The following is a 19,584-nucleotide window of genomic DNA, read 5'->3' as shown; positions in this document are numbered from 1 at the left end:
ATAAATTAAAATAACTACTTAGATAAACCAAATACCTTTGATAAAAGTTCCAGATATTTTTATTAACCCCCCCAAAACTGACTCTATTGCAATTTTTCTTTAGTCACACAGATCTTCCCAAAAAAGCCACATTGTATCTATCTGTATGCTATTTTTACGTCAATATCTACTACAAGCTGTATATGCACATGTAATTGAACAAGTTAAATCTAATAAGAACATGCAAGTTACATCACTATTTTCATTGGTATATGTGATAAAATATGAAGAAATTATGACCTTTAAAACCATCTTCCCAGTACAGGGAAAATAAGCCATGGATTAAATCGTGACCCTGCATTCCTCTAAGCAAGATGATTTCATATATAACCAAACCTGGGTAAAATTTAAATGTTTTGTACGGTCCTAGGGTGAAAAATCTAATTACAATTAGATTTCCCAAGCCTTAAGGGGCTACAGTGGATTCAGGACCAATAAATGTATTTAAACTGGGGCAAATATAAATTCATATAATTATGTTTGGATCTTTAAAATTTTTAATGGCTATTGGTAGCACTGCCATAAGATCCAGTCATCTACCACCTAAGATCTTTTATGTATTTAGAATATCTAATTTATTTTCCAGTCCTAGATACATGGTTTGGTAAACCTAGCTAAAACAAAAGCTGCGCCTGTTGCTGTTATTAAAAGACAAATTTTTACACATATAAAAAAGTCAAATAACAATAACTGTTAGCTTTCCCATTTCTTTCGACATTTTCCTTGGGGAAAAAGACCTGAAGGGGAGGAAACAAACTTTCCCTCCAGCACTTTACTATACAAGCACTATATCCACCTCCTGAATAAAGAAGAAATAAATTCAACTTTGGAATTCTGCCATTGAGTGGCGGCTCCTGCAAAGGGGACAGTTTGCTATTAATTGTTAATGTCGTCTGCCATTAGAGGGCACTAAACAACTCTACATTAATGCTGCGTTGGAGGGAAGAGAGAAAGGAAGACGGGAAAAGAAAGAGGGGAGGGGGAAGGGGGAGAGTTTGAGCAGATTGGGGGTAAGGGAGGGAAGGAGAAAAGAGAAGTGGTAGGCGGACGGGAGGGAAGAGAGAAGAGGGAAGAGAGAGCGAGAGAGAGAAAGAATAAATCTGGAAAAATTAAGAAGGATGCGGAGCCCCCAGAGCCGTCTGAAGTCACCAAAAAAGCCAGCCCCCCACCCACGGGCCGCCCGCACCCCTCCTCTCCCGTCCTTAGGACGGTAATTATAAAGCGAAAAGCAGCGGCGAGGTCACCCGTTTTTACCAGCCTGCTGCACCGAATGCGCGCGGTGCAGGTGCGGCGGCCGCGGGGCTTTGTGATTCATGCCCACTTTCAAAGGGGGGCTTGGGCCCGTCTGAGAGGCACCCAAACAACTGTCTTCTAATATTAGCACGGCTGTATTTCGGGATCTATTATAGTCTGTCCAGACAGATCCCATTGTAATGGGATCTTTTATTAAAAGATTAGCACTATCTCCTGCAGTTGGTGGAAAAAAATCTGTTATCACTGAGTTATTTGCAGTTGTGGAGGGGGGGTGATGGAAGATGGGGGGGGTGGGAGGACGAGAGGAGGAATGGGGGGGGCGGTCTGGCGGGGGGAAGCTTGAGGGAGGGCGAAGAGGAGCGGATTTGAAATCCGTAGAACAAATCCCAGTGACCTGCGAATGTCCAAGAATTTTGTCTGCATACTTCGCTGTCTGTTGTCCTTCGGGCTCCAGAAGCAAAAAGAATGGAAATTTAAAAGGCAGCTTTGGAATAAACAATATAGCATTTTCCGTGAAGTAATCGTTTTATATAAAAGGAAATATCGCCTCCTCAGTTTCATTCAGCGGTGCCAAAAATGTTATAAATGAGAGACCCGCCAACTTTCAGCGAAGAATGCCAGGCACTGTGCTTAATAAACTGAGGCTACAGAAGTTCATTATCGATGTTGCAATCTTTTTTATTCCGCGAACCGAGAGAGGGAGAGAGAGAGAGAGAGAGCGAGAGCCGAGGAGACTGGGAGAGACAGAGACACACAGGACAGAAACTGGGGAGTCTCCGAGCCGGGGAGAGGGGGGGCAGACCGCCTACGTCGGCGCCCCCGCTCCGGGCTCCGACTCCAGACGCCGCGAAGTGAAAGGGGAGAAAAGAAAGGGAGAGGGCGAGACTGCGACGGGGGGTGGGGGGGAGGGCTGGGCCTGAGGTGTTAAACATTTTTTTTTTTTTCTTGTGACTCGTCGAGACCGAGGGCCGCGTCTCAGCCCCTCCCAGCCTAGGTGGAAGGCGCCGGGGCTGCGGTTCCCAGCCCCAGCTCTGGGTTGGGGGCGGCCGCGAAGTCAGGCGAGCAGAGACCCAGACACAAAACCTCGCCGGTCCCGCGCCGGGGCTACGGGGGCCTAAATCTGCCGCGCGCCCCGGCGAAGCGGCGGGGCCGGCGCGCTCCGAGCAGACCGCGAGCGGGCTATTTCGGCAGCTCCGGGCTCTCGGCGCGTTTGCAAAGTCTTTCTGGAGCCCAGGAGCCGCGGAGCAGAGACAAACTACCGGGTTTCCCCCCCCCCCTCCCCACCCGCTCCGCCCGCCGCCGCCTCCTCCAGCGCCCCCAGCGCGCCCCCCTCTCACACTCAGACACACACACACACACACACACACCCGCCACCCCGGGCGCGCCGGCGTTGCCTGCGAGCGGCGGCGTGCAGGACTTGAAGTGGGTGTTCTTCCCCACTCCCCACCCCCGAAGCGTCGCCCCCACCCCCCGCCCCTCCGCCTTCCCCCTCCCTCTCCCTCCTACGCAAATAAGAACTCGGCGATTCCCCTCCTGTCGCTTTGATTTCGGGCACCTCCAACAGATAATTGGGAAGGGTTTCCAGAAGGTGGGAAATGTCACCTGATTCACACTGAACTTTTAAAAGCTCCCCACCCCCAAGGAGCCGCGCACACCCTTGCTCGCGGCCGCCCTCCCACTGCCCCACACACTGGGAGACCGCCCACCGCAAACCGCGGAGACCCCCGTCTAGATTTAAAGCGCGGCTGCGCCCGGCTTCTGACGTCCATTGAATCGCGCGGGCGGCCGGCGGCGAGCGCGGGGCTGCGCCGGGATCGCTGCGCCCTCCGCCGCTCGCCTTTGCGACGCGCGCCGCTCGTCCGAGCCACCCGCCGCCGCGCCCGCTCCCCGCGCCGCCGCGCTCCTCGCCCCGCGTCTGCCCCCAGGATGGCCGGTCCCAGGCACCAGCCCGGCGGGCTTTGCCTCCTGCTGCTGCTGCTCTGCCAGTTCATGGAGGACCGCAGCGCCCAGGGTAAGCGAGGGGGGATGCGCGGGGAGGCTCGGCTGCGGGCAGGGGTTTGTACTTTTCTGTCGTCTGCACGGAGTCTGGTCTAAGCAACGCCGCTCTCGGAAGATGTTGGACCAACTTAGCGACTCCAGGATGGAGCGGAGTGGGAAAACTGAAGGCAGTGACACTTCAGGACTGCCAGCCGAGTTAGAAGCGCGGTTATCCTTTAAAAGGAAAGGGAGTAAGCTCGAATCTCTCTCAGTAGTTAGGTTAGATGCTCCAAGTTCTGGACATAATGAGTTTAGATGTTATCTCCCCTGTTTTGGCTCTGAAGAAGGGGACAAGCATCAGTAGCCAGGAGATTTAAGTCGATCCATTTACAATCTAACCTCTTTCCCTCCTACATCTTTTGGATACTTTAAAAATGACTGGGGGATGGGGGGGAGATACTGAAATTTCTTTGGTGGCTGGGGGACGTGGTTTCAGCAACTTTGCCCAAACTTGGAGATGTGGGTACTGAAAATTTTAGAGGGAAGGGTAGCTTTCTGCCTAGTGGATGCTTCTTCCAACCCCCTCCCCCCAACCCCGCAAAAAAAAAAAATTTACCCCGGAGTGTTTTGAGTAGTTTACAATTTTTTTTTTTCTGTGTCTCATTCCTCCGACTAACTTTATGTAGAACAGCGAGGAGCTCACAACTTATTTAAATTCTGGGATGCATTAAGAGCAAATTTTTAAAGTTTGGGGTTTTTTTTAATTAAATTTATTTCAATTAGTCTTTGGGCACAATTTTTTAAAATAATGATAATAGCAGCTTGCGGTCCAATTATTGTTCAGATTATATAGATGATTCATAAGGAGTCTTCCTGACTAAAATCTTAACATGAAAAGGGAAAGGAAGGAGGGAAAATTACTTGCAAAGATTTCTCAGTAGGTATGAGATAGGTATATGTATGTTACTGTGAAATAGTAGGAAGCCAACCCCTTTTCTTTTTTCCCTACACTTTCCTGGAGACAGACCTGTAACTTTGCTTGCTTTAGCGTTAACGTTTTGAGTGTGTTGTAAACTGTCCCCCTGGGCACTGCCCCCTCGCCGTCGGCACCGCACTACTCTGGAGTTACCCGCCTTTCGGGGCGAGGCGCTGCCTGGGTGCCGCGGACGTGGGCGCCGGGGAAAGCAGCCCTCGGAGATTTCGAAAGATCGCGGTGGCCGCGGGCGTCCTCTGGGTCTGGCGGATTGCAAAACGGGCCGGGCGGGCTGGCGGGCGGGCGGGCTGCGCCTCGAGGCCGCACGGGGCAGCTCCGGGCAGGGCCCAGTTGCTTTTTTTTGCTTTCATTTTTCTCAAGTGCCTTTTGCTTGATCTGTTCCTGTTGTGTGTGTGTCTGTGTCGGTCTCTCTTTTCCTTTCTCCCTCGCTCTCAAGTTCTCCCACTTTCTTAACCCCTGTCACAAATAATACCCGTACCGCCTACGTGAAACCGACATGTAAAAACATCCGTCGCATCCTGTTTTTGTCAGGTTCTTTAATCTGCTCTTCGAGTCGCTGCAGGTTATGAAATGGGACGAATAAAAGTAAACAGTCTAGTAAAAGTCAATGCAAGCTGCACGTGTTGTGTCTGGGTCACTGGTAACTGACATTGATATGGCTGGGGCGCTCTGGCTTCACGTTCTCGCCTTGCTTCCCCCTCACCCACCTCTCACCTCTTCAGCCGGCTTTCCCCCCCTCACTTCCCCCACGTCTTCACTCTCTTCGATTTATTTTCTCTTTTCTCTCCCGTCTCCCTCTACTCCTCCACACTCACTCCCTCCCCATCCCGGCTGGGTCTCCTTCCCTCGCTAGCTCGCCGCCTCCCTCCCCCTTACTCTGCCTCTCTCTCACCCACCTCCCACCCCTGTCTCCTCGCAGCTGGGAATTGCTGGCTCCGCCAAGCAAAGAACGGCCGCTGCCAGGTCCTATACAAGACAGAACTGAGCAAGGAGGAGTGCTGCAGCACGGGCCGCCTCAGCACCTCCTGGACAGAAGAGGATGTAAATGACAACACGCTCTTCAAGTGGATGATTTTCAATGGGGGCGCCCCCAACTGCATCCCCTGTAAAGGTAGGACTCTTCCTCCCCAGTGTGCAGGCCCTCAGTAGAGGGCGTCTTATCCTCATCTTCTCCACTGCCCAGCTGGGGTTAGGGACTAGAAGAGTTTTGTTCCTGGGTTGCCTTTATCTTCCCCCAGCCCCTGGAAGCCTTTCTGGTTGAATCTCGCCTGTTACACACTACAGGCAAAACACCGTTGCCCAGACATTCCTGGACGTACTAGCCAAATGTGGTGGTGACGCCAGCACACTCTCCCTAATTGAGAAAGACTTGGGAATAGGATGCAAACCACTGTCCCCCAGGCCTCCACCCCCTCCTCAACTTCTAGGAGAGAGCTGGACCCCTCCTGTTCGAACTCTCGGCCACAGGATGGTACAAGGCCTTCGCACCCCTCCTTGCTGACCTGCATACTGGCTGGCCCTGGTTTTGATCCATGCCTCTTTCCACCTCGTAGAGACCTGCGAGAACGTGGACTGCGGCCCGGGGAAAAAATGCCGAATGAACAAAAAGAACAAACCCCGTTGCGTCTGTGCCCCAGATTGTTCCAACATCACCTGGAAAGGCCCGGTGTGTGGGCTGGACGGGAAAACCTACCGCAACGAGTGTGCGCTTCTCAAGGCCAGATGTAAAGAGCAGCCGGAACTGGAAGTCCAGTACCAAGGCAAATGTAAAAGTAGGTCCTCTCTGGCTCCCCTCCTCCAACTTTCCGGCTGAGGCTGACCCACTGGAAGACTCCTGGGGGACGGTATAGTCCCCACTAAGAGCCGAACAGTAATGATGATGCAAAGTAAAGTAACCCTTTTTTATATTCCAAAGACTTCTTAAGAACACTGAGAGGATTGACCTAGAGTCATAGATTTTCTCTTGAAAGCCACAAGGTTCCCAAAGTGCTTTTTGAAAAGCTGGGTGCTTCCCTTTTATGATTTCCTTGACGATACCAAATGCTCACTGCCTAAGGGCCAGGAAGAACCTGTCATTGATGTATGTTTCCCTCTTTATTTCAGAGACATGTCGGGATGTTTTCTGTCCAGGCAGCTCCACGTGCGTGGTAGACCAGACTAATAATGCCTACTGTGTGACATGTAACCGGATTTGCCCAGAGCCCACCTCCTCTGAACAGTATCTCTGTGGGAACGATGGAGTGACCTACTCCAGTGCCTGTCACCTGAGAAAGGCTACCTGCCTCCTGGGCAGATCGATTGGATTAGCCTATGAGGGAAAGTGTATCAGTAGGTATCCTGGATTAAGGAAGAAAAAATGGAAATAGGATCAGAAAGGCTAGTTGTAGTGCTAAAACTATGGAGTTAATCAATAAATAAGCCCAAAGCCTCTCCATAATGCATAGTTTCACCAGAGAGAGAAATACTGCCCAGTTTGGGTAAACTGTTGTAATCATGGCATTCCTCAGGAAAGCAGTTATCTTCCAGAAGCACTGGCATATATGTTGAAAGGCCAGCAAGAAATAGGAAACAATTTTCTATCTTAGAAAACTTAGAACTCACTTAATTTTACACATATTTTAGGTGCTAGACTTGCTGGAAGCAAGAAATAATTGCTTAACAGTTCCTAAAATCTGTTACCAGATTCTAATAACTGATGGAATTCTTTATTTTTCAAAAGATTCCACTTGTGGGAAATAATAAAATATATATTTAATTTCAGAATACTGTGATAACCTGTTCCCCAAAAATACCATTTTCATGTACTAATGTGGTACATAGGAAACGTGTGCATTCAAGTTTCAATTTTATGGTCAAACATTTTTGCATAATATCTCCATGATCCTATTAGTGAGTTTATATTTATTGACAGAGGGCTAAAGAAAGGAAAAAATGGGGAAAAGGGGAAATCCATTTACTCATCACAGGCGTATTATATATATCCTAGAAGCAAAGTCCTGTGAAGATATCCAGTGCACCGGTGGAAAAAAGTGTTTATGGGATTTCAAGGTTGGCAGAGGCCGGTGTTCCCTCTGCGATGAGCTGTGCCCTGAGAGTAAGTCTGAGGAGCCTGTGTGTGCCAGCGACAATGCCACTTATGCCAGCGAGTGTGCCATGAAGGAAGCTGCCTGCTCCTCAGGTGTGCTGCTGGAAGTAAAACACTCCGGATCTTGCAACTGTAAGTGCAATTTTAACCTTGCTGCAATTTGAGGCTTTCCCAGGCAAGCCCTAGGGAACGGAGACATAAAAAGCACGAAAACCTTCCAATAGAAGCCCATTTCTGTTTAAATTAGGTAACTGCTAAATTTCACTAGGAATTCAGTGGTCCACAGAAAAATTCCCTGGAATGTTCCCTGGCTTTAGAACTTGTCCAATGATCATCAACGGGCTTGCCTCTAAAAACTTACTTCTAGTCATTTGCCCCTAATTCTTTTGCTTTAGTAATGTGCTTTGCCGTTTGCTTTATTAACACTTGAATCTAAACTAACTGCTTCAAAGTTTTTTTTTTTCTTTTTCAAAGACAGCTTTATATGATCACACATGGGCTGCTGCTTTTTGCAGTTGCCTCTACTAACTCTGAATTAAGGACCCAAAGCAGTTATACCTAGAACACAAGAGCGCTTTTTATCTAATTTCAGGAATCTGCCCGTAAAACCTGAGCCATTGATTCTTCAGAACTTTCTGCAGTTTTTGACTTCATAGATTATGTTTAAAACAAAAATTTTTTTAAACTTATTGCATAACAGCAGATGCCAAAACCAAAGCATCTCACTTCAAGTCACATAAAAATGCAACGCTGTAATATGGCTGTATCAGAGGGCTTTGAAAACATACACTGAGCTGCTTCTGCGCTGTTGTTGTCCGTATTTAAACAACAGCTCCCCTGTATTCCCCCATCTAGCCATTTCGGAAGATACCGAGGAAGAAGAGGAAGATGAAGACCAGGACTACAGCTTTCCTATATCTTCCATTCTAGAGTGGTAAACCCTCCACCAATGTTCAGTGTTGACATAGCCTTTGGCAAAAAAAAAAAAAAAAAAAAAGAAAGAAAGAAAAAAAATGGGGGGGAAAGAAAAAAGAAAAAAAATATATTGTCCATACTGTAAATAAGTGTATGCTTATTTATTTGGGGGGAAAACTATACATAAAGGACTTTGTCCTAGAGCTCTCTCCCAGGCCACCTTGTTACTCATTGGACATGGAGAGGCAGTCATTGTGAGGTCTACTGGATGAGGCCCATAGTTGAGACTTGTAGACATTTATTTATACTGTGTCATGTTTTATAATTTATACATAAAATGTCTGGTTGACTGTACACCTTGTTTTTGAAGAAATTTATTCGTGAAAGGAAGAGCAGTTGTTATTTATTGTGAGGTCTCTTGCTTGTAAAGTAAAAGCTTTTTTTTTTCCTTGTAAACCATTTAAGTCCATTCCTTACTATTCACTCACTCATCTGTCTCCCCTCATCTCACCGTTGTTAGAATCTTTTCCACTTTAACAAACTTGCATGTCAGTTTCTGTCATGTTTATTTATTGGATTTTCTGCTGCCTGTTCTGTACATACATGATCCCTCGGGTTTTGTTTACAAGGAATCTTGACTGACCAAAAGGCGTTATAACTGACTCAAATAGAAGGTACAGAGGATACATCTTTGAGGAAACTCCTAGTTCAGTTCTCTTGTCAGAATTTGTGAGAGAAAGGGTGATAGTAATGTTACAATTTTCATAATATACTTTTAAGATGTTACAAATCCAAAGAAATTGAGTGATATGGGTATCTGGAGATTGAAGGAAGGGAATGCTATACATTCAACCTTTTGTTAGGTGTTTCCTTTAAGCTAGTCTGCTGTACCTCTTCAATAAGTTCTCTTTCAAACAATGTGTCACTAAAAGTTATATCAAAGCTTTATCAGTTCAAGTTTCTTGCTTTTCATAATACTTTTTTCTGATGCAATTTTATATTTTCAAACATGGCAAGTTAAATATAAATTCATTTAAATATATAGTTTTGTACTTTTCTACCATGTAAATGTGCAATGTATATAAAAGTTATAATGTGTATTTGTAAATAAATGATGAGTGAAAAAATAAAAAAATTTTAAAAACCCAATGGTCTCACTTGATGATGTGGAAGTTGTTTGGGCTTTTGAGTTAAAGTGTTTATGATACATTTGCTGAAAAATTCAGTGAGCCAGGACAATAGAAGCTCCAAAGTCAGGTAAATTACAAATCACTTCAGTGGAGTCTGAAAATAAAAGGATCTGAGGTCCAGCCACCCCTTTGCAGGACCTTTGCATACCTAAAAGCACCATCATCTTAGTTCTTTTGTAAGCACCTCTCCATAGCCAGGGGAACCCTTATCTTCCTCCATGAAAATAAAATGGATCTTTGATCTTTAAAAAACAAAGCACACCAAAGGAAAAGTGAATACAGACCAATACTTGACAAGCAAACACATTCTAGAAATCAGAATATCAACTACAGAAATATGCATTACAGTTGGAATTCTAGGGGCAGACTGGATTTCCACAGTGACTTCCATGGTTCATAGGGATTATGTAATGACACTAGAGAATGTGTGTCAATATTTTACAGGTTATATTAGAGCCAAGTCACACTATTAGAGCCTAGTCTCTGTAATACATAGTAATGCAGAACTAGAGAATGCAAATGTTCAATTCATTGAGTGCTAATTCATAGCCTAAGTATATTAAAAATATCAAGGGAATGTCAATATGCAAAGAAGTGAGGACTGGGTATGTGGGAGAAAAGAGAAAAGAACAGTCAATATTGCCAACGTTGCTCAGCCATTAGATACAATCTTTCAAAAACCATGACCCAAGATCTTTTTAAAATTTTGTCCCTTTTCTGAAAACCCTCTCTAATACAACTATTAAAAATGACTGTAGGGGACTCTTGGCTCTCAACTGTGGTCAACAAATTTGGTGGAGGCAGAGGGGTCTCTTGGGAAGGGAGTTTAAATAATGACTGGGTATCCATAGATTCGTTAGCCTTCAGCCCAAGCTTCCCCGAGAAAGGTGAAAGGGAGTTGCAGAAGACAAACAGACTGCCACGAACCCTGGGGAAGACAAGGATCATAACTCCTCCAGTGCCCAGAAGCTACTGGTGTGCCACTAGGGACGGGCTCTTGGGAAATGAAAGAGCCGGCGGATAGAGTTTCACAGCCCTTCCTGGAGGTGATTTGTGACTTTGTCCTGGGATGCTACATTTTAAAGCTGCCATTGACGACCAGAGTAAAAACGTCAGATTTAACAGGGACCCATGGGTGTCTTAGCAAGAGGGAGTGATAAAATCAACAGCTTGCCTTTTAAACAACATCCTGATTATTTATTTAAAATTTTTTATTTAATATTTGTCAACATCAGTCATTCCTCTTACATATTAGACAGTACCTCATTTTCCTTCTTGGAGTTCCCTACTTTTCCAATAATTCTGTGTTCAATTAATTAGAACCAAAAAATAGTAGTCTCTCCTAAAATTAAAATTAGATCATCATTAGGCTATTGTTAGAAGTTCAACTACGATTCAAAAAGTCTTTAAAAAAAAGTCTAATTCACTTAGACATACAATTTAATAGAAACAATGTAATAGAAACAATTGCTAGGAGCTAGAATACTACATCCTAATCATCAGAAATTATAAGATATCAAGTAGTAATGAATAAAATCTATCAGAAATCTAATTTTCATGAGTAGTCCATCTAAATTAAGATTTTTACATACTGTATGGGTATGGCTTCTAGACTATAGGAAAAATAAATCTAGCATAATTGGAATTATTCTCAAATGTGACAGCTAAAGGCAGTAAGTGGCCTTAGACTGCATCCTGTACCCAAGAAGGAAAATGTTATAAATAACATTAATAAACCAATTGACAAATTAGAATACTGTCCATAGATTAAAGTATTGAATCAATGTTAAATTTACCGAAATTTATTACTGTAAGGTGGTCACAAAAGAGATTACCCTTGTACTTAGGAAATACACACTAAGGTATTACAGGGAGAAGCCCCCAAAATATGTAACTCACCCTTAAAGGATTTAGGAAAAATATATAACATTACCACTTTTTTCCCCAAACGTATTCTGAGAAAGCACACAAATGATGAAAGGATTAGAGTAAAATGTTAACAATAAGTGAATTTGAGTAAAAGGATATATTTTTTTTAAGATTTTATTTATTTGTTTGATAGAGATTACAAGTAGTCAGAGAAGCAGGCAGGGAGAGAAGAGGAAGCAGGCTCCCCACTGAGCAGAGAGCCCAATGCGGGGCTCAATCCCGAAACCCTGAGACCATGACCTGAGCCGAAAGCAGAAGCTTTAACCCACTGAGCCACCCAGGCGCCCTGCATGGGTATTTTTTTTTTTTAAGATTTTATTTATTTATTTGACAGAGAGAAATTACAAGTAGATGGGGAGGCAGGCAGAGAGAGAGAGAGGGAAGCAGGCTTCCGGCTGAGCAGAGAGCCCGATGCCGGACTCGATCCCAGGACCCCGAGATCACGACCCGAGCCAAAGGCAGCGGCTCAACCCACTGAGCCACCCAGGCGCCCTGCATGGGTATTTTTAATGCTGCCTTTATTTTTGCAACTTGTCTGTAAGTTTGAAATTATATCCAAGTAAGTTTAAAAATCTGAAACGTCCTTATCAAGGAGAGGTACACAGTAGACTGCTTCTCCCATTCTCTAGGAAAGCAACTGAAATAACAGAGTTGTTTAAAAAATCATTTGTATAACCATAAGTCTCTGGAAAATAATTCCAATGACTTTACCAAGGCTACTTAAAGAATCAAAGTTGGCACTGAACGAGTTCATGACACCTAAACCACATCCAAACTGAGACACAGCCTTTTCTTTTCTATAATCATCTTAAAATTTGGAGTGGTTAGTAACATTACTAAAACTGTAAATGCACCCAAAGCCCTGATTTTCTCCACTGGTTGTTAGATACTATTTGGACAAGTAATTTAATTTCTCTGTGCCTCAGTTTCCCCATGTATATGGTCAGGATCATAACAATTCTGTGAGGCTTAAAAGAGATAAGATGTGTAAAATGCTTAGATGGGTGCCTGGAACATAAAAGAAAAAGTCTGTAAATGAGTGTCCTCTAAGATTATAATAATTGTTATTAATTAAGGAAAAACAAGGGTGGAATTGTGGCTCATCAACAAAACAAAATGCCAGTGAATAAGGAATGGCATCAATCAAGACCAGACGCACAACTGTGAACAGTTTCTAAATGAAGGTAAATATAATTTTAAAGTATTTCAGCCATGTTAATATTTAACAAAATTCACAACATTGTAGGTGCTATACCGAGAGCACACAATTCAAAATAACAAGTTTAAATATATTATTTCCTGTGAAAAAAAAATTTAGATTATTTATTTATGTATTTATTTGACAAAGAAAGACAGCAAGAGAGGGAACACAAGCAGGGGGAGCTGGAGAGGGAGTAGCAGGCTCCCCTTCCAGCAGGAACCCAACTCGGGGCTCAGTCCCAGGACCCAGGGATCACTACCATAGCCAAAGGCAGATGCTTAACTACTAAGCCACCCAGGTGCCCCTCCTATTAAAATTTTTTAAAAATTCACTAATCCACCAATATTTCCAAAGCCACAAAATATGTCTTTTGTCCTTTTCTCACACACCCAATATAATCCCACGTGGTCAACTTAATTAAATCAATCTTCTTTCATTTTTATATGATTTCCCACACAAGGACTACAGATTCCTTAAGATAACAGTGAACTATTTTCAAACTGTCAAGAATCTTAATGTAAATTGTGTAATTCTGGGGAAAAAAAAGGGTGATATATTACTTAATTAATAACTTCATTTATTAAAGAACATTTATCAAAACCTGGGTCCCAAGACAGATACATTTCTGTTCTTCTCCCTCTACTTTCCATTCAGATCAGCATACAGTCATTCTTCAGCCAAAAGTTGCCATGTAAATAGACACTAGGCATGCCTGTCCTGCATATTCAGCAGACCTGCCCAGACATGTCCAAATCCCAGCTTCTATTTAGCTGGAATCCCCCCATGAGTACTGAATGGTCCCTGGGTCTTGCCATCCTTGGACCTCAGATATCTTGGCTGGTACCATCAAGATTCCTGTGGCTGAGTCCTTCAGACACTTAAAAACATATTCTCAGGATTACACAAAATGTAGTCCTGGCAGAGCTGTAATTGGTCATTTTTCTATTTTAAGAATACAGCCCAGGAACCAACTGGTACTGTTGGAAGCCAAATACACTCCCACCAAAAGCCTCTTGTATTAATTTCCTAAGGACTCAGGTCTCTGGCTAGAGAATGAGTATAAACTTTTCTCAAGAATTTGAGGCAAACAAGAAGTTAAAGGAAAAGTTACAGTCCTAGTGAGGAAGAGGGGAGCTTATATTGTTCTAGTTGAAAGAAGAAATCTTGATAGATCGCTGTCTTTTTCAGCACCAAAAAGAATTGATGGGACAATTTCATGGTCATGATACATCCCATAAAGGCCAGTCTCTATCGTTTATTTAGACTGCTGTGGGTTTACGGCCTAATGACAACAGGTAACAGAAGGATTGTATTATTACTCGAAAGGCCCACAATACCTAGAATTCCTAAGGTAGAGTCTTCTGCAGGATCAGAAACCCAAGAGAAGTCATCGAAATGGACTTAAGACAATTTATTCATTGAATATGTGGAACCAGAACCCAGTCAATAAAATTCCCAAACATAGCTTGTTCTACATAAATGGTATAGTGCCTGGCCCAGCAGCAGCAACAGTACTTGGGAACTTGTTACAAATGCAAGCTCTCAAGCACTATCCCAGAATCACTGAACCAAATTCATGCGGGATAGAGTCCAAGAATCTGCATTTTAGGGCGCCTGGGTGGGTCAGTCTGTTGAGCATCTGCCTTCAGCTCAGTTCATGATCCCAGGGTCCTGAGATCGAGTCCTGCATCTGGCTCCCTGCTCTGCGAGGAGCCTGCTTCTCCTTCTGCTCCTCCTTCTGCCTCTGCTTCTATCTCTCTCTCTCTTTCTCTGTCCCTCATGAATAAATAAATAAAATCTTAAAAAGAAAAAAAAAAAAGAATCTACATTTTAACAAGCTCTTCAGGTAATTTGTGATCATGCTAGGGTTTGAGAACTACTGCCTTAGAATTATTTCAAGTTCCAAGTAAGCCCTGGCTAGTTGATGTTCTAAAGGCTGTCAGAAAATTCTTGTCTAGAGGGTCTCTGGTAGAGCTCCAAGGAAGCCATGTTCAGCCTTGTTCCCCATCCTGTTCTAGCCAGGATTCTCATACAAAATGTGGCCTCATGTTGTGAGTATGCCTACCCGTGATAAAGACACTGAGCTAGAAACAGCACAAGGCACATTTTCCCTAACGGTCTCATCTTCCACTATATTAAGGGAGCTCTTCCTAGGGAAGCTTAAGCTGGGCTGGCTAGGAGTTGTGGGTTTGCCTCCATCATCCCTTTCAGCCAGATGCATTGAGAGGTAAGTTTATCAAGAAGAGACTTGATTTTTTTTTTCTTTCTTTTTAAAAGTAATCTCCTTACCCAACATGGGGGGTGAACTCACAACCCCGAGACCAAAAATTGCATGCTCTACCAACTGAGACAGCCAGACTTGAATTTCTTACTAAAAGATTTTATTTATTTATTTGACAGAAATCACAAGTAGGCAGAAAGGCAGGCAGAGAGGTAGAAGGGAAGCAGGCTCCCTGCTGAGCAGAGAGCCTGGTGTGGAACTCGATCCCAGGACCCCAGGATGGTGACCTAAGCCAAAGGCAGAGGCTTAACCCACTGAGCCACCCAGGCGCCCAAGACTTGAATTTTGAATGAAAAATAGTGGCTTTCCAATCCTGTTTCTCCCTTAAATTGACGTTGGGTCAATTCACCTTCCAGGACACTTGCTGGCAACTTCTAGGACTTCTGCATCATCTTCAAGTAGTGCTTCAGTTTCATCCATGGGTTAGAAGGCAAAAATGGCTACTCATCTGGCCCACCTCTTCTAAGAACAGGGAGATCTAAACAACCACATTCAACAGACACACAGGCTTGAAACAGTTGATGCTCCCAGGGATGCATCCAATGGGACAACAATGCCCCAATGTTCTGAACCAAGACTAAAAGGGCCTTCTTTCAACTTCCTGCTATTTGACTCCCTCCTAGTCTCATATTATTTCCTACCTTCAAACACCTCAAGGATTTTCTCACCAAAACCACGGTTCTGTGAATTCCTGTCCATTTACCTACACCCTCTGGCCAAAATCCTAACTACAGCTCAGTGAAATCTACCCTCTCCATACCTATATCTATGCTGCTGAGCAAAGAATGAAATCCTGAAAGAGTATAAACTGATGCCCCTATACAAGTATGGGAACTAACCAGAAACTGGGTTCTTTAGACTCCCTAGCAATATTAAAAATACACCTTTCTTTCCCACTCCCTTCCATGGCATTTCCACAGCCTCACCACCGTGCTCAAACAACATGTCCACTCCCACTCTCCTCTCTCTCAGTGAATTTTATCTCATCTGCACAACTAGAAAATTGCTGTCATAAGGAAAGAATTACCTCAACTTCTCCTGCCAGCATAAGTCATGAGTTTCCCTGATTCCATAAAATTTCTAATTGTCTTTCCTCTAATCTCAGAGAATCTCACTTTCCTATCTGTTTTCCCACCACAACCCCTCCCAATCACCTCCGAAAATTCCGTTAACAGCTTTCTCTCCATTTTTTTTAAAGATTTTATTTATTTGACACAGAGAGAGAGAGAGAGAGCATGAGCACATGAATATGAAGGAGGAGGAGAAGTGGACTCCCCAGGAGCCTAAGGACTCGACTGGGGTCTTCATCCCAGGATCCAGAGATCATGACCTGAACCTAAGGCAGCGTCTTAACTGACTGAGAAACCCAGTTTCCCCTCCTTCCATTGTTTTTTATTTCTCCCTCTACAGAGGTTTTATTAACCTGAGCCTATAAATATGCTCCATAAACTTTTTTTTTTGCCTTTTGATTTTTTTATTACTCAAAACAGCTTCATTTTTTTTTTTTTTTAATTTAGCTTTCTGACTCTGTGCTTGTGCCTTCAACACTTTCACAACGATTTTCTGCTCCTCGACAGGGAAAGCGTGCTTGATCCTGTCATGAACACACTTGGCACACATGGAACCACCGTAGGCCCTGCTGACGTTTTTTCGTTTTAGACAACCTCATAAGCACTTTAGGTCTCACAGCACAAACTCCTCGAAGTCGGCCTAGGCACGCCACATGCAGATTTTGGTGCCTTCCCAACCTTCTTGGTAAACGATTCTATTACCCAGGGTTCAGGACAGCCTAGTTTTATTAGAGGCTCTATTGTAGGACAGCCTACGACGGTAGGTCAAACGCTGGACCATTCTGAATGCCTACGGATGCCGCCCTCCGCTTCATAAACTTTTTATAAATAAGGTTATAGAGGGGCACCTGGCTGGCTCAGTCGGTAGAGCATGTGACTTTGGACCTCAGGGTTGTTAGTTCAAGCCCCACACTGGGTATAGAGCTTCCTTAAACTTAATTAAGGTTATGGAAAATTGAAATGATGTAATTAGTAAAGCTTGCCTAATTCAAATATACATACATATGTACAAACATATATCTAAAAAGACTTCAGCCTTGGCTCGGCTTCCAAAAAAAAAAAATAAAAGCCTTCTTGTGTCTCCCTCAACCTGTGGAGTAATCTTCGCTGGGTATCCTCTGCCCTACCTCTCCCTCATTCCTCAGCCTTCCACAATTTGGTCTCTTCTGTTAGCAGAAGAGGTTTGACAAATGTTATCAATGACTTCCAAGCTCCCAATACAATGGATACAATGGACCTTATTCTATCCTTATCTAACAGATGTCTCTTGGATCTGTGCTATCTTAACCAGACTTTACTCTTGTCAATTCCCTGGCTTTTGTATTTCCATACCCTCCTATCTTGCCATTCTTCCAGGGCTTCTTTATGAGTGTGTGTTCTCACCAATAACAGAGATCAAAACATGGCAACCTGTGGACTGCGTCTGACTTCTATTTTATGGATCACACAAACCTGTAAAATAATTCTGAATTAATTGGGAATATTCAAAATTTAGGAAATTCCACCCAAAAACCTGGATTTCTACTTTTTCTTGAAAAATCTGACACCACACAGGCACAATTACCAGGAACAGAGCTGAGAGCAGCAACTCTCTCCTCCAGGTAGGGTCCGCTTTCCCTAGTTCACTGTATTTACCATGTCCCTATTGTCGACAACTTCACCTGGTTTGTTTCACACATTGATATGCTCTGACTGTCCTTTGCAGGCCAAGAGTTCCATTCTCCACTCCCTTGCTTTTCCATCTACAGTCTTCTGTCCCTTCCACAGTATTTCAATATCATCATAGTTTTCACTGCAATTCCTATGCTAGATGCCCCTCACCCCACTTCCTTCCCCACATAGATTCTTCCAAATCAAAATTTTTAGGAGTATATCTGACTGGCGAAACTAAGTCCCTGGCAAAAGAAGTTGGGAAATGCAGAGTTAGGTTCTAAATTGGGAAGGTAGAATTCAGCATACAGAAGTATAAGCTAGAGAGGGTGTCCGAAAGATCCCGGCAACCACAGTGGCAGGTAAATACTATCAGCTAATCTAAACAAGAGATAGTATTTAAAAGTAGAACTGCAAGCCAGAAGGAGAGTATAGAATTCATCAATATCAGCTCAAGACTATTTTCGCAGAAGCACTCAACTAGGAAGTCATTCACAATCTACTGCCAGTCAAATGCTCCAACCAATAAGACCCCAGCCCCCAAACACTATACATTGTCCCAGCACAAGTCAGAGGAACACAAGAAGGGTAGAGAAACAGACAACAGCAACAGGAGGCAAACACAGACAGAAGCAATTTCCCAAATAACAAACAGTAGTTAACATATGGCAGAATGCTTTGCAAGTGGAAGTTTCCTAACTTTAGCCTCAGTAGGACAGCGCAGGGGCTAGTGCTTACAAATACGTCACCACGGAGACTGAACTCAACCTCAAGCAAGGGCTGGCGAAAAACGAAGAATTCTCTGACATTACCAAAGACCCTTATATGGGAAAGTCCTATCTCCAGTTCTGAGGACATCGGCCAAAAATCCAGGTGATGAACCAGATCAAGATAAATATTTCTCTTCACCAATAGCCAGGAGCAGAAGGGATGAATGTAGACTAATGTAACATTATAAAAGTTGTTTTGTTTGATTTATTGATTTATCTGTTAAAAATTCTCCTGATGGAGTCTAGATTCTATGGACCAATATTACAACTCAACAAAAACCCACTAATGTCATTTATTTACGTTTTATGACAGCAGTTCAGGGATCAATTGTAAGATTTTCAAAAATCTTACCTATGGGACTTATCTATGCAGTAGCTCATATTGGGTGGGCATCTGACCTACACTCAGGTCATGATCTCGGGGGTCCTAGGATCTAGCCCTGCATCAGGCTCCCTGCTCAGTGGGGAGTCTGCTTCTCCCTCTCTCCCACCTTTTGCCCCTGCCCCACCAGCCCATGCTTAAATCTTATTTAAGATTTTAAATAAAATCTTAAAAAAAATCTTTTGTATGACCTGGCTATTAAATTAATGCAAAGCTTCAATAGTTAATGAGGAGGAAAATATAAACAAATGAATATCAATATATAATGAATCAAAAATATATATAATAAATCAATATAAAGTTTAGAATTTGTCAGAGAAATAATACACCTTTAAGAATTTGCCAAAATAAAAATATTTTGCCAAGATGTCCAGAAAGGACAAATATGTAGGGAGAAAGATTAGTGGTTGCCAGGGGTGGAGGGAGTGGGATAGAAATGACTGGGGGTGACTGCTGATGGGTATGGGATTTCTTTTTCAGAGGATAAGTATGTTCTAAAATTGACTGTGGTGCTGGTTGCATAGCTCTGCAAATATACAAACACCATTGAATTTGTACACTTTAAATGGATACAATGAATGGTATGTGAATTTTATCCATAATAAAGATGTAATTTTTTAATTACCCAGATAATTTAAGTGGAATAATTTCATAGTCCAACTTACCTTGAAAATTGTTTCAGTTTTGCAACAATTTATAAGAGACATCACTACATTTCACACATTCTAGTTGTGTACCCATATTTTCTCTACATTTCTGTACACTAAAATAGGGGTTTCGAAGGTGGTAAATATAAACCAAGCATTGAAATTAGAGCTGTAGAGAATTTAGTCCTTTTAGCTTCAGT

At 43.3% G+C, this 19,584-nt stretch overlaps 1 protein-coding gene and 1 pseudogene across 4 annotated transcripts; one reads left to right on the top strand and one right to left on the bottom strand.

Annotated features, from left to right (window-relative positions):
- Positions 1-2,845: 2,845 nt before the first annotated feature.
- FST (follistatin) lies at positions 2,846-9,413 on the top strand. 3 transcript variants are annotated; one of them, XM_082724393.1, is made up of 6 exons: positions 2,846-3,304; positions 5,184-5,375; positions 5,818-6,036; positions 6,368-6,592; positions 7,251-7,481; positions 8,205-9,413. In XM_082724393.1, exons 1-6 carry the CDS (start codon positions 3,220-3,222, stop codon positions 8,285-8,287), a joined length of 1,035 nt encoding a protein of 344 aa, XP_082580519.1. In that variant the 5' UTR covers positions 2,846-3,219; the 3' UTR covers positions 8,288-9,413. The 3 variants fall into 3 exon arrangements, with proteins under 3 accessions (XP_082580519.1, XP_082580517.1, XP_082580518.1); XM_082724391.1 differs by having other exon boundaries at positions 3,088-3,304; positions 7,254-7,481; XM_082724392.1 differs by having other exon boundaries at positions 3,088-3,304; positions 7,942-8,410.
- Positions 9,414-10,423: 1,010 nt separating this feature from the next.
- On the bottom strand, positions 10,424-16,719 carry LOC309860957 (large ribosomal subunit protein eL34 pseudogene; annotated as a pseudogene). The gene is made up of 2 exons: positions 16,347-16,719; positions 10,424-10,539 (listed from the first exon to the last, which is right to left on the bottom strand). The product of its transcript is annotated as a large ribosomal subunit protein eL34 pseudogene (transcript).
- Positions 16,720-19,584: the final 2,865 nt, after the last annotated feature.

Source organism: Mustela nivalis (genome assembly GCF_964662115.1).
Source record: "Mustela nivalis genome assembly, chromosome: 3".
Classification (NCBI taxonomy): Eukaryota; Metazoa; Chordata; class Mammalia; order Carnivora; family Mustelidae; genus Mustela; species Mustela nivalis.
The sequence above is the reverse complement of the archived record's forward strand: the minus strand, read 5'-3'. Positions and strand labels throughout refer to the sequence as shown.